The sequence below is a fragment of the Hirundo rustica genome, chromosome 3, assembly GCF_015227805.2.
Source record: "Hirundo rustica isolate bHirRus1 chromosome 3, bHirRus1.pri.v3, whole genome shotgun sequence".
NCBI lineage: Eukaryota > Metazoa > Chordata > Aves > Passeriformes > Hirundinidae > Hirundo > Hirundo rustica.
Window position 1 is genome coordinate 98,846,243 of NC_053452.1, and position 14,408 is coordinate 98,860,650.

The 14,408-nt window shown below is 39.2% G+C and overlaps 2 protein-coding genes across 7 annotated transcripts in view; one reads left to right on the forward strand and one right to left on the reverse strand.

Moving 5' to 3' along the window:
* Positions 1-3,669, reverse strand: part of EIPR1 (EARP complex and GARP complex interacting protein 1) — a 77,897-nt gene extending 74,228 nt beyond the window's left edge. For 2 of the 4 annotated variants that reach the window (XM_040058075.2, XM_040058073.2), the window contains exon 1: positions 3,538-3,669. Coding sequence is in view for 2 of the 4 variants with exons in the window: in XM_040058073.2 (XP_039914007.1) it covers positions 3,538-3,579 (42 nt within the window). In the remaining 2 variants the exon portion in view is untranslated. The remainder of the gene's footprint in view (positions 1-3,537) is intronic. The other 2 variants (XM_040058072.1, XM_040058074.2) reach the window with 2 other exon arrangements.
* A 32-nt stretch (positions 3,670-3,701) lies between these two features.
* TRAPPC12 (trafficking protein particle complex subunit 12) overlaps positions 3,702-14,408 on the forward strand; it is a 52,461-nt gene continuing 41,754 nt past the window's right edge. For 2 of the 3 annotated variants that reach the window (XM_040058078.1, XM_058419658.1), the window contains exons 1-3: positions 3,702-3,752; positions 4,687-5,897; positions 8,992-9,108. In XM_040058078.1, the coding sequence (XP_039914012.1) occupies positions 4,692-5,897; positions 8,992-9,108 (1,323 nt within the window). In that variant the 5' untranslated portion in view covers positions 3,702-3,752; positions 4,687-4,691. Of the gene's footprint in view, positions 3,753-3,835; positions 3,904-4,686; positions 5,898-8,991; positions 9,109-14,408 lie in introns of those variants that run through there. The other variant, XM_040058079.2, reaches the window with a different exon arrangement.

A 14,408-nucleotide genomic window follows, 5' to 3' on the forward strand; every position in this document is an offset into this window, starting at 1 on the left:
CAGCACAGCATTCCCTGGGTAGCTCATAAGCGACACACATTTCCCAGGGAAGACCCCTTTTACCACTTCTAGTAAATCCACACCTGGCTCTTACTCCATCACAGGGAAGGCAGAAGAACTACTCTCAATACATACTGATGACAGTAAGTGTACACACATAGATTGTAGAAGACCTGTGACCAATTTCAGTTGGTATTTTGCTTTAAGTTTCTTACTTTAAGAAAACACATTTGGCTTTAGGGAAATTAAGTTTCATCTTATTCTTGCAAGCAGGCAAGTCCTAAAAATCACATGTCTGTTCAGATACGTAAAACCTGTTAACTGACAGACAACACAAAACAGGCCAAGTATCACTTATTCAAGAAGCTGGACAACCACAATGCAGAACACTAACTCTATCAAAGCATCAGTGCACTTTTTTCAAGCCTGCTTCAGCCAGACCCTATCTCAGGGTGCTGCTGGAGCTGACCACGGGCATTACGGCCCTGTGCTCAGTCAGGCAGCTTTCTGCTGTCCTTGCCTCCTGCTCATTGTCCTTCTATGTACTTTTGACACGCAACATACAGTACGAGTATCCAGCATATTGAAATTCAGCTCAGTGTTGTGGTATCCCCAAAATCCATTCAATGAGCCAAACACACGCTCCAAAATGATCACTCTCTGGCATAAGTCATGCTCCTCATCTCATGATGCTGGCTGGCTTCTGTATGCTTTCAAACAAGCAAGGTGTAGGCTTGAGCCAAACGCCTATCCCAGAAAGCACCTCTCCCCACTGCTTATTTAAAGGGCTACAAATGTTATCCAGTCAACTTTAACCTAAGGCATATACAGTATTTTGAGATGCTCAGTGGTGCTTTCACACCTGCTCAAAGAACCACTGTTTAAACCTTCAAGAAAAATGTGGGGAAAACTGCAACTCCCTCAAAATGAAAGCCAATCCAACATGGTGTAGATATACCATATATTTCAGGTTAGAGAGTAAAGCCCAGGTCAACTCTACACAGGACAAGAACAACATAATTTCACTGACAAAAATTAGCACTTAGTGATATTTCTGGGACCTCATTCATCACGTTCTTATAACTGAGGATATTCATTATTTGTACCAAGATTCCTTTTAGAAGAACCACCTTGATATTGAAACGTTCTGCAGCTGCTGCTGTTGCTTTGTATTCATCATCATGAGCCACAGTCTTATCACTCAGTACCTTAATTCAAGCAGGATCTCACATTTTCATTCACCACCCACTATAACCTTCTCCTTTTCACTGCAGTCAGACAATCAGAGCAATTATGGTGAAATACTCTTTTTAAGTCACAAAAAGAGTCACACACCCTAAAATTTACACATAATTTGCATGTCCGTACAATGTTCATATCACTCATAGACACACTCAAAAGATCAAAAAAGAGAAGAATGTATTTGTTCATTACTTTAAGTTACCTTATGTATAACAATACATCAGAAGACATTCTGTACATAGAAATGAACAGAAACCATGCAGAAATAATTAAGTTAGTTGGTGGATAGCACCTAGGAGGAATCAGTTTTATCTTCCTATAAACATGGTCACATTAGATCGGATGGAAAGCACATCCACATGACTACACTTTCTCCACCACTGGCCAAAGATGGACTTTCACTGACTGCTAAAGCCCAAACATAAGAAGAAAAGCCAAAATTTTTAAAACTTGGCTGAAAAATTAGTCTGAAGAGATGTTTTCAGACAAAAAGCAGTAATTGTGATGATACAGCTAATGATTATTATCTAGCAACACAAGAGAAACAATGTTTTAAAAAAATAATAATCTTTCTTACTAGACCTGGAGATGGAAGTTGGAAAAACCAGATCAGTTTTACATTTAAGTTTCTATATAAGTGTCTCCATTTTCAAAAAGCACAGAGCTCCAATTTGTTTTAAAGCCACACCAGGAGTTAATGGAGATCAGCAACAGATCCTCCATCTCTACACTCCCTTTCTGACTTACACATAAATCATCACTTCTTCCCTCACGCTTTCCCTAAGTGATCTGTATTAACAGCAATCTCCTTTTATTCCAGCAACTTTATTTATCCTTTTGCTTTATCCTCCTGCCAGACAACTCCAACAAGTTACATACTTCACAGGAGAGAATAAGTCTGTAGGAGATACATGGTATGGGAGGGGGCAGGATACTTAGGTCCATGGAGGTCCCAGACAACACACACTAGCTTGCCCAAATTCCTGGAAGATGGATTATATGTGACATAATAGAAGTGAGCTATGAATTTTATTAAGTACATGATATATATTATCATTTGGAAAAGAGATTTAAGTGAAGTTTCATTAATTTTGAAGTACAAGTTACAGCCAATCACAAAATACTATCATACAAAGCAGACAGCATACTATCAGACTTAAGCAGATTTCAATACACTCAACATTTAGTGCAGGTGAATATTACATAGCAGCTCCTATACAAGAGGAAAACCAAACAAATACAAATTTTGCTAATGAACTCTTATCGGTATAGTCCAGACTGCAGAGCACACTATTCAGTATGCAGGACATTTGTTACAAAGAACCTTTGTAGATTACTTTTTGAGAACACTTTAGCAAAGGTGCCAAAAGAAAAGAAAAAGTGCATGTGTAGATATTTATATTATACATCTACTGTAGAATGAATTGCTTTGTCAGGAGGTGCTGGTTTTCCTCTGCAGGTAGTACTGCTATAATGGCTAGTGATGATAAAGTCAGCCGCTGCCAAAGACAACACATAAGAGCTAAGTAAAGCCCGTAGGTGGAGGAAGAATGAATTAGGGTCCCTCTCACTCTGGTTTTCCAGAACTTACATAAACCTCATTAAACACAACACCCATGTGCCTCTAAGATGATCAATAAGTTTCTAAGTTAGACAATTCCATTTCCTTACAGCCATAAAATACTGATGTGATGGACAGATTTGTCCCATGGGACAAATGCACGTACACAGACCTCACAGGGAGGTCCTACAAAGTTCACGCAGATTTACGGTAGGGTACAACCACCTACAATTCGTCAGAATTTTATGAAACTTATTGGAAACAGTTTCATGCTCTCTCCTCAGAAAAGCAACTTTTAATCTTTTTTTTCTTCTGCCAAGACAGAATCAAGGATGTCCTTGACAGTACTTTTGTACCACTCCAGCGCCAGACAAAGCCTTTTCCAGAGGCGGAGCAGGGAGGGGTGACCGGGCAGGATTCCCCCAGGCACCACGGGGAGAAGGAGCCTGGCCGGGCCCCGCACCTGCCCCGCAAACAGCCCGGTTGGGAGCGGGGAATGACTCCCGGCCGCTGTCCAGCCACCCTTAAACACCCCAACGCGGCTGCCAAAATCCACCACAACCCGGTGGTGCCCGTGGTGCCCCGGTCCCGGCCAGGGGGAGGAGGAAAGACGCCAGTCTCCCCCGGGCGGGCTCTCCTCTGCCCCACTATACACACTCGACTCCGCGGCCAGCGCCTTCTCGGAGGTAAGACTGGCACCTGCCAACCTTCCCTTAACCTCTTCTCTCACTCACTTGAAACTCCAGCCCGTAAATCACCGGCGCGTCGTCCTCCATCGCGATCTCCCAGCCCCGCCAGGCAGCCCCCGTCGCGACTGATGCTTTCTGACCCTCGGCGAGGCCCGTCGTCCGCCGCTTCCGGGAACTGCGCACGCGCGGCCCCTCCCGGCCCGGTCCGGGCGCAGGCGCTGTGCGGGGGGAGCGGAGCCGGACGTGGCGGCGGCGCGGAGGTGACGGGACGGGACGGGACGGGACGGGACGGGACGGGACGGAACGGGACGGGACGGGACGGAACGGGACGGGACGGAACGGAACGGGACGGGACGGAACGGAACGGAACGGAACGGGACGGGACGGAACGGAACGGAACGGAGTGGAGAGGTCGCGCGGCCGGAGGGGTGTCCGGGTGGTCACTAGAGTGGCCTCGGGGCTGTGCGAGGAGGAGGCCGTGAGGGAGGCTGGGCTCACCCCCGCCACGGGGTGTCCGGGTCGGGGAGCCCGCGGTGGCGCCGGAGGCGGTGCAGAGCCCGGCCCGAGGCTGCGGGGGCTCGCTAGTAGCGCTGCCGCTGCCGAGCGCTCCTCCTGCATAGCCGGCCCGTGCTCCGCAGCTGCAGTGGTGGTAGCCGTAAGCCCACGCTTCCCTTTGCTGAATCTGGGACCTAGCGGGTCTTTGCGACCGGGAAAGCAAATTTTGAGTCACTGGAACAGGCTGACCGCGGAAGCTGGGGAGGTCCCAAACCTGGAGGAGTTCAAGGCCAGGTTGAATCGGGCTCTGAGCAACCTGGTCTAGTGGAAAGTGTCCCTGGCCATGGTAGTGGGCTTGGAATCGGATTGTCTTGTGAGGTCCCCTTCCGAACGAAATAATTTTCTGATACGATTCTATGATATTGTTTCATGTGTTTAGTGGGAGGCGTTTGGTCTTCAATCGCAATAGTTTTACGACTTGCAAAAAAAAATTAAAGAGAAAATATTTTCAGAATTAATTCTGTAATTAGACGTTAAATGAAAAATGTCGAAGGGAAGATGTGAAATAGCGAAATTACTATGTTTTTAAAGCAAGAATTTCACTATTTGTGTGATACTTAGGAGTTTCACTGTGGCGCCTGAGCAATATACAAGGAATAAAACTAATTCTTATTTTGGTGGGGGCTTCTCTTTTTCCAGTTACTATGGAGAATAATGAAAGCAATGCTAAGGATGCAAAGAGCACCTCAGATGAAGATGACAGCAGAGACATAGTTCAGCAGAAAACTCATGAAGAAATTCTCTTTCATGAGGAAACCATTGATCTTGGTGGAGATGAATTTGAGTGTGAAGGGAATGAAACTGTATCAGAGGATTCAAGTAATTTTGTAGATAAACTTAATGAGCAAATGATGGAGAGTGTCATCATTTCAGATTCTCCAAACAATAGTGAAGATGACACAGGTGAACTTGGTTGTCTTCAGGAGATTGTAGACCAAATGGAAGCTAAAGATAATCAAAAATCACAAACAGAAGTGGATAAAGAAGAGTTTTTAAGTAATGAGAGTGAAACTGAACATGAAGAAACTCCTAAAGACATTTCTGAGATTGGAACGGATGATCAAGCATCTTTAAAGGAAGAATCAATTCAGGAAGCAGTGAAGGAGGAACCAAAGTTGGGAAACAACATTCCTGTTGAAGCAAAACCAAATAATATTGATGAAGGCACACCTGAGGACCAAATATTGTCACCCAGTACTACCAAACCGTCTTCTGAGGCGGAGCCCATTCCTGTGTGCACCATCTTCAGCCAAGCAAACAGCGCTAGTTCCCAGCCACAGTTTTTCCTACCTGATGGTTTTGAGCCTCAGATGGTGAAATCTCCCAGTTTTAGTAGTATGATAGAGACTCCAGTGAAGTCTAATCCACAGGTGGTTCAACCAAGTCCTAGTCTAAGCAAGTTCTTTGGTGACACTGTTAACACTAATACTTTAGCTTCTGATTTTTTTGATTCATTTACTACATCAAATTTTATTTCTGTTAGTAATCCCAATGCAAGCTCTTCAGTTCCAGAACAAATGTCCTCTCTTTCTAATGTTGGAGATAGTTCTTCATCCAACCCTACTTTCCCTGCGCAGAATGGGAGACCTGAAGCAGGTGGTCCCTCATCATCTCTAGAAATATCTCAGTCCCCCAAGCCATTCTCACAAATCCAAGCTGTTTTTGCTGGGAGTGATGACCCATTTGCCACAGCCTTAAATATGAGTGAACTAGATAGAAGAAATGATGCTTGGATTCCTAGTGAGGAGACAAGAAATGTTCTCATTTCGGTTGCCACACAACAATACAGTGCTGTGTTCATCGATAAAGAGAATCTCACCATGCCCGGCTTAAAATTCGATAATATCCAGGTAAGAGTCTGTTACTCTATCTTTCTATATGATTATAATTTAGAAATACTGTAGAAGAGCTGTCCAGTAATCTGTATATCATAGTGCTTTGTATTGTTGCTGATGGTCACCTTGTGTGTATTACTTCAATCCTAATTAGAAAATGCAGTGTCACTGCAGCCTTGTACAGGAAGAGGCTAAAACCAGATCTCATTTATTCATAGTGACAGTCGTTTGCTACATTGAAAACCAGTGTTGACAGTTTCCGTAGAAGCCAAAGCTGTATTTTTAAGTACCTTATTTCTGATCCTCTGAGTTAGTAAGATAATACTCGCATTTAGAATATATACACACCCTCTAAGCTGTGCTACAGTGTCTAAGAGCAGACAGCTTTGTTTGTGGAATTCCCCGTTGCAGTTGAGTGGGAAATAATTTCACTCGTGTTCACAGTGGTCTCAATAATGTTAACACTGACTGAAATGGCATCATTTCTGTCTTCCCTAAGCGATGGAAAGGAATAACCAGTAAGAGAGATTGAGTGCTGTAGCAAGCTGCTGGGAAGGGATAACCCCAAAATTAAAAGACTAGAGGAGATCACAAAGCAAACAGCATAGTAGTGAAAAGTAATTTTTTGTCATGTATCAGTTTCTAACAGGTGAGAAGGCATAAAGCATTTTTTTCAGAATTTGGGAAATTTTGCTCACATCTTAGGATTTCTCATGAAGTAATTTTATCCTGGCTGCTCAGCCAGGCTAACAATCATAATGTTTTGGTTTTTTTCTTGAAACAGGCTAATCCTACTCTTTGATATTTATGCATCTGGATAATAGAATTGTTGTGTAGATAGATGGTGTTGAATGTTTGGATACTTTAATCCTTAATTATGCATAACAAAGACCATCAGTCAATAGTCAAATACAGAGAGAAGTCTGCAGTAACTTTCCAATCTGCAGGAGCTATCAGAAGAGTTTCTGGTGTGAATCAGGTCCAGACTTAGTGGTGAAGTATCTGAGAAATCTTGGGTTCCTGTCACAAGCAATAAATACCAGTTTAGACATATGCTGCACTGCTGCTGCTTCTTGGGTTTGCTTCATCTTAAAACATAGCTTGTTATCACAGAGCCAAGTAATTAGCATGAAGAAAACACTGTAACAAGAAGCTATTCCTCCTCCAGTTGTGCCCGAAATATCCCTTAGACCTTGATGAGTTACTTCAGTGCCTACTTTCTCTCCTGACAGCTAATCAGTTAGGCAGATCCCTTCTGCAGTCTCCAAGAATGGTGGTCTCCTTTTTGCAAGCTTCCTTTTTTACAATAGTTCTCTTTCACCTTCCTCAGTCAGGGATTAAAGGCTTGTTTCTGCTGATGATTCCCTAAATCTACCATTTAGTACATAATTGAAGGGAAGATGTTTGACAATGTCCATGTATTGTATTTCTACGAAAGACCTGATGTAAAATTGTCAATGGAATTAAAGGAAATCCTACTGCTTTCTTCATTGTTTATAATTTAGAAGAGTCTCCTAGACAAGTTTTGGGGTGCTTTATATTTAGAAAACTTTCCTCACTTTAAATTACTGCTTTTCTGTGGCCTGAGTGCGTGCCTTGACTGATGTGACATCCCCTAGTTTGGTGTAATTGTTCCATAGTACTACAAATTGTGTATTTAACTGAAACTGAAATTGTAGAGGGCTTGAAATGTCAACTGAAACATTGTGGGAGGTGTGTTTTCCGTGTTAAGCAGCTTCCAACAAGGGTTGTTAAAGCTTTGGTATGAATAGTTTGCTGATGCTAAATGTTAATGCAAGATGTTAAACCGAGCTACATGCAGTGGACAGAGAAGTTGGTTAAAAAATGCATTTGCAGTGAGCTCTGAGTGTGCTTCAGGGAAGGACTGAAATTTCACGCGGCATGTATTTATGAGCTTGGGACTTTATTTTTTGCCCTGCTTGCTCAGAAACTATTGTAAGACAAGTCTTAATGTTGATAAATTACACCAAGAAAAATACTGAATAATTTTTATTTCAGCTGGATCCTAGTTTTAGACAATCATTTAAAAAGTGTTGTTTTTTAAACTTATCCTGAGTTGTGTATGGTAAAGATGGTCTGTACCAGTGTTCTCCAAATGTCAGAACAAATCTGAGTGCTGCTTTTAATGCTCTTTCCATTATGTCTTTTTCATGAGTTGCTCTCTTCTGTCATTGTCCTTTGTTTCATTACATTAATTTGTACTGTTTCCTACACCAAAGGACTGTTGGATCCAAAGTACTGTTAGGGGGAATTAAAAATTCTTCTTTATTTATGTCATTTTGCATACACTGTCTTTTCTTAATTCTTTGGGCTCTTCTGTCAGAGAGGCAGATCTGTTGTTTATTAATAGGTAAGTGACATCATTAGAGGTAAACAGTTGTTGTGAAACAGTTGTTGTCATTCCTTAAGAAACTAGACAGAAACACAAATATGTTTTCCATCACTGGAAAGTTGAAACACTTAATGTCAATTGTCTTTGTCATAGCTGAGCTCTACTGTTATTATATGCAGTTCACTCTCTTTTTAGGCAAAAAATTACTGAGCTCAGATAGCCCAGTTTCTCTTGACTGATGCCTTCAGCTGGTTCTTTTGAAATTTAAAACACTTGTTGAAGAGTTGCTGTTTACTTTTGTTTATGATCCCTCAAAGTTTATTTTCTGTGGATATTTAAGGCTAACTTACTCTGTGCATGTTTATCTTTGATCAGTAGATTGCACTTTTCAGTGTTAACATGCATTACAAAAACCTGTAAAGCTTCCTGGTTTTTATAAGATCTTCCAGGTATATAAGATCTGTGAATGATAATAGTATAAGAAGCAAATAAAACTGAAGTTATCAATGCTAACTGAAACCTATACATGGAAAAGAAAATATAGGAGATTATGTGGAGTAAATGTAGAAGTTTTCATTCTAATGCTAATATACGCATGCAGATACCTTTATTTCACGGGTAACGAACTGGAAAATATGTATTTCTCTAGAGGAAAGAACTCTTTTGCTCAGTTTTAATTCTACATTTTATTTTGCTGAAGTAATGTTTTAAATAGTCTCATTATGTATTTTCTTTTTATGCTCCATGAACACCAAGGGAGATGCAGTAAAAGACCTAATGCTTCGTTTCTTGGGGGAGCAGGCTGCAATGAAGAGACAAGTTTTAAATGCCAACTCAGTAGAGCAGTCATTTGTAGGCCTGAAGCAGCTAATTGTAAGTAACAATCATCATATAATATATATTTAATATTGTGTTTCTCTCAAGATAAGTGGGAGCTACTGACTGAGGAGAAACTGGAAAAAAATCTGTGTATTAGTCATATCCTAATCCTTCAATAGAGCTAGCCGAACTACAGTAGTCTTTAATGGGAATGACTCTGGGCTTTAACTGTTTGGGTTTAAATCACATAGTAAACATTTTTTTACATTCAAAAGTTACAAAATATTATTTTAAGTGACTGTGAGTTTTTATGTAATACAAATGGTTGCAAAACAGATCTTAATCATGTTTGTGTTTACCTGTGGATGTATTTATGTTTTCGCCTGAGTGTTTTACAAAAAGACATAAAAATTGAAAATGGCAAGCGAAACTGGTATGATAATTTCAACTGCCTAATTTTTTACTTCATTGCAGAAAACTAAAGTAAATTACTTCCAGAGGAAAGCTTAACTTTATCCTTTCATTAATGTAAATATTTCTTTTCAGAAAGTAGTTGCATCTAGCAGCCTTGTAAACCTTGCCTTGTTCCTTTAACCATTGTGTTCCTGCATAAAATTCATTACTTTTACGTGACTGAGCCTTACTTAATTGATGACATAACAAGATGTGTTGGACTTATTTTATTTTTGAAAAAATGATTGAAAAATTACTGAGGAAAAGTAGTGAGGAATTACCAGGACAGGCTGTATGTTGTATTTAACATCTTTTAATTTAATCCTGTGACTTTATGTGTTAAGCTCCAAAAGAGATGACTTTTTTTGTCATGTTAGGAATACTCTAGGAAGTATAAGCAAGCACTGTTAAAAGAATTCAGAGGTAATTTTAGAAACTAAACATGAAAAAACAGATTGTGATCTCCATCTTAGACACATGTTTTTCTGTTTATATTAATGTTTTGCTTGACTTGAGAGGGGAAAAAAATCTTATGCAAAAGTCTTGTACTCATCAGTGTCTTAAGCAGGAAAAGCTTTTTTTTCACACATGCTTTACGCCTTCCGGAAGAGAATTTTTGATGTGTCGGAAATGCTTTTCTATTTATCCTGGTAGCAGTGTCTATGCAAGATGTTATTTCATGCTGCAGACCATCTTGTACCTTAATCACAGCGCTGCTGCTGCTGATACTGTTTTTGCCTTCCGAGTGCTCTTAAGCTTCAGAAGAGTAGTGATCAATATTTTAGGCCCAAGGCAGTGAAGCTAGGAGGTAGTGTGCAGCTGTAGGATTTTTTGTTGCTTACGGCATATATGTATGGCACACTTATGTTACTTACGTTTTTGTTTTTTTAACCAACCCTTGCCTTAGAAGGGTGGAGTTTTTTTGTAAAATAGAAAGCATTTGGGTAGAAGTCAGAATGTTCTTCGGTTTTCAAGGCTTTCAATCATTAGCTGTTGGTTGGTTTTGAGTATGCAAAATAACTTTCTCAGTTTCATTTGTAGAACTCATTTCTTTTTATGAGAATTAGTTGGTCTTTTTTTTGTTCCCTTGCAAACATTGCATTTTTTCTTAAAAGTCTGAATGTGGAAAATTTATTTCTAATTGACTACAGTCTTTAAAGTTAAAGGGATTTCGGACTTAAAAACATTAAAATCCTAACATAAATGATAATAACTAAAAAGATATATGCTTTTTACATATGTAATAGGCCAGAATGGCCTATAATACTGTTACTAGTCACAAAATTTTGCTTTGTTTATGAGTGAATTCCTGACCGCATATGTTCCGTGAATAAATATTTTAATGCAAAGGACAATTTACAGGCAATATTTATATTAAGATTTAGTTAAAAACTAGTGACTATTGGGAATATTGCTGTGCAGTTTCCATAAAGTTAAGATTTTTTGTCCTTAGCTGTTTATTTGGTATCCTTTGGTACTGTGCATGAACTTAAGGTTTTTTTGTCACTCAATTCAATCCCTTGCAGCAGCTTAGAAGAGTGTATTTTGAATGCGTCTGCAGTGCAGAAGAGAGATGCTTAGAATTAGGATAAATTTCACCTTCAGACTGATACCTACTTTGTAGGTTTTTTTAATGGGAGTTGTCTGAACTCTTAAGTCAATAGAGACCTAATAGTACAGTCCCTGATCACAAGTTAAATTTAGATGAGTTTCCATCTAAAAGTCCCAACAATTATCACATGCTGTAGGAAGACACTAGTGACAGCTGAAACCAAAAGCGAATGTTTAGTCCTCTTATGAAGAAATTTGTTAGGATAAAATTCTAAGATGATCCTGGGCAAACTCCTGTCTGCTTCAGAGGAAACTGCTTTCTTAGTATCTGGTTACTGTTTTAATCCTGCATGGATGGAAAAATATGCTCACCAGTATACCAAATCTTCACATCACATGTCTTCAACTGCAGTTCTGAGGACTGTCTGTTCTACCATATAATTAATTCTGTTAGCTTATTTGGCTGTTTTAATAAATACAGATACACTGCTTCTACTTTCAAAGGTTATTCCAGAAGTTCATTCCTTTAGTTGTTAATCAAAGGCATTCTAATAAGTCCTTCCCCAAAATCATTTTTCTAATCAAAGCTAATGTTGATTCGGTTTACAATAATCAAATTTACCATAATTTAAGTGTTTTGGACTTACGTTGCTTTTTAAGTAATTTTTTTTCCTTAATATTTGCTTTTTCTCCCCTGTTACTTTGTATGAGTGGACAGTCATGGCATTTCCACTTTTCAGATTTTCTTTTTAAAGGAAAAAAATAACTCTTCTCTAGTCATCTCATCATGAATGCCTTCATAATCTTCTTTGGACATCTTCTCAGACTCTCTCCCAATTGAAGCGAACATCTTTTTGTCGTCACTGCTCAGAACTGAGCACATTACAGTGTAAATGAGATGACTTGCCTTGTGTTTTACCTTTTCTATTGTTCTGATATTGTAAATCATCTGATCCCTGTTTAGTGATGTGGTCCTTGCATATTGACAGTATCGCCTCCTAGATTACATCTGCAAATGAAGATACCAACCTCTTTTAACCAGGGCCGCAAAGGAATACCTTATATTGGACTGTTTCCAGTGTGCGTTCTCAAGTACTACCCTCTTACATTCCTGTAAAAGTTCCAGTAAAAAACTTTGAAATGAAAGCACTTTTGTGGGCAAGGTGCAGTTAGTCCTTGCAGCAGAGAATGTTGGGGACTGATTGTCCTTTAGGGGGAGAATCATAGCGCAGTCTGCAAAAGCTTCTTCAAATACAATTAATTGTCAGGAGAATTTATCAAGAAATTAGTAAGCTGTAGTTCCAAAAAAGCACCTTTTCTGATGAGACCACCAGCAGTAGCATCATATCAAAGATGAACAGTTTTTCACCAGGAACTGAACTCAAGTTGTTAAACTTGGCTAGCAAACTTGTTCAGCATCAATTTAGTCTCTAGATGATTTCAATGAGATTTTTGCCAGTAAGCCAAAGATGGTTTATTGAACAACTGTACTGTCACATTTTCAGTTTCTTCTATTGGATGGGCAGCACTGAATTGGAAATGCTCTGCTGGTAGCAAAATGGTGTGGAAGTGGTGTAGGTGAATTAATTTTGCAACTTAAGGGCTTTAAAGAGATATGGGGCTGCTGGAGCAGTTCTGCACAATAATTCTATAATAACTTGTGAATAGAGTTATACATCTGTACTGGATAAGTTTTATATTTTTTAAATGTAAACAGAAAATCTGGGTTTTCAATTTCTGAGAAGTTTTATCAGTCTAGCATAGGAACATGCATTAACATCTAGAGCAAATAAATGTAAGCAAGATCTTCTCATCAGTGTTGCTTTGTTTTACAGCAACAAATACAAGGTGCAAGCTGCAATTATGTTAGTTCTTGTTATTCCATATTTTAGACTAATTTTCTACCCTGATTGGAACAAATAGCACAATCTTGCTTACCAGAGGCCCTTCTGATGTTTTCAGTTATAATGTGCCTGCAGCCAGAGGAAAATTCAGTATTTCATGGTTATCATACTTTAAAAAAGACCACTGTATCTTGCCACTCCTAATATGTAATGTTTCCTCTAAATATGGAATTATTCCTTCAAGCTGCTACACCAGGAAAGGGTTACTAGCTACATTTTCTTAACTGATGTGTTAGTGCTCTACCAATGTAATTTACAGGGGAGAAGTATGTCATAGCTAGTGGAGGAGGACATTTTAATCACTTTAATGGTGTTACATGTAGAGTTAATGACTCCCTTTGAGTCTATTTTAAAAAAGTCATATACTGTTACTTTTGCACATGAGAAATGTTGTGCTTTTGCATATATTTTCAAATATAACAAACCTGGATACAGTTGTGTAACATACATACTCACTTTAATGAGTTACAAATTGTCCTTAAAAATAGGGGAGGGCGTTGTTCTTTTGTTTCTAAATCAGTGAGCAATTTCCTACATTTTTATGGTTGATTTGAGAGGTGGGAGTAGCACAATGTGTGTTTTTGGGAAGAGGTTGCATTTCTGCACTAAGAAGCAGCAGCTATTTATTAAATAAAATTTCAGGGGTCTTCCTGAGAGACTAAGTAATGTTATAAATTTTCTTTGTGTATCTGAGGAGTTCCCTTTTCATCATTGAACACATTTTCTGTAGATTTCCAGTCTGCATGCCTCCCTTTGCCTGACAGAAGAATTACATTTGAAATCTGTTTTACTATGTGGTTTCCCTGTCTGTATGTAAACCTCCCCCAGGATTTCTCTGTTGTTCTGAAGAACAGAGAAGTTCTTTGAGGAATGATACATTGTTGGGCAGCTGATCTTGGCCTAGCTTTCATGTGGGTACAGCAGTCGGTACTGAGATGGTTTGGATTTTTAATTTTTGGTTATGTGTATGGATTTTAAAAAAGTCCTTTCACTAGATAAACATCTAGTCTAATAGTGTCTAAAAAAAACCAGAAATCATTCAAGCTGTTAAAAGAAACAGCTCCATGCTTTTGTGGGGAGTGGAAAGATGATACTAACATCCTTCTTCCAGGCTGCTGCTGTATTAGTGAACTATTTAGCAATAATATTTGGTTGACAGCTTTTTTTCTTAGAGAAATTAGTGTTTCCACACAATTGCAGCTAGACAACCATTATTCTGATCATCGCAGAATAATTATTTTTGTCTTTGAGAACGTTCTTCGGTATATTTATATGGTGTATCTGAAGCTGTAGTGTCTGTATTTGCTTTGTGTCCGTACTTAGGATTTGCAAACAAAATGCATGTATAAGGACCTGGATTTTTAGAACTGTGATTGTAGACCATAGAAAGCATGAAAGTTACCTGCAGGATTTTGAGGGATGTTTGAAATGGAGAAAGACTTTTAG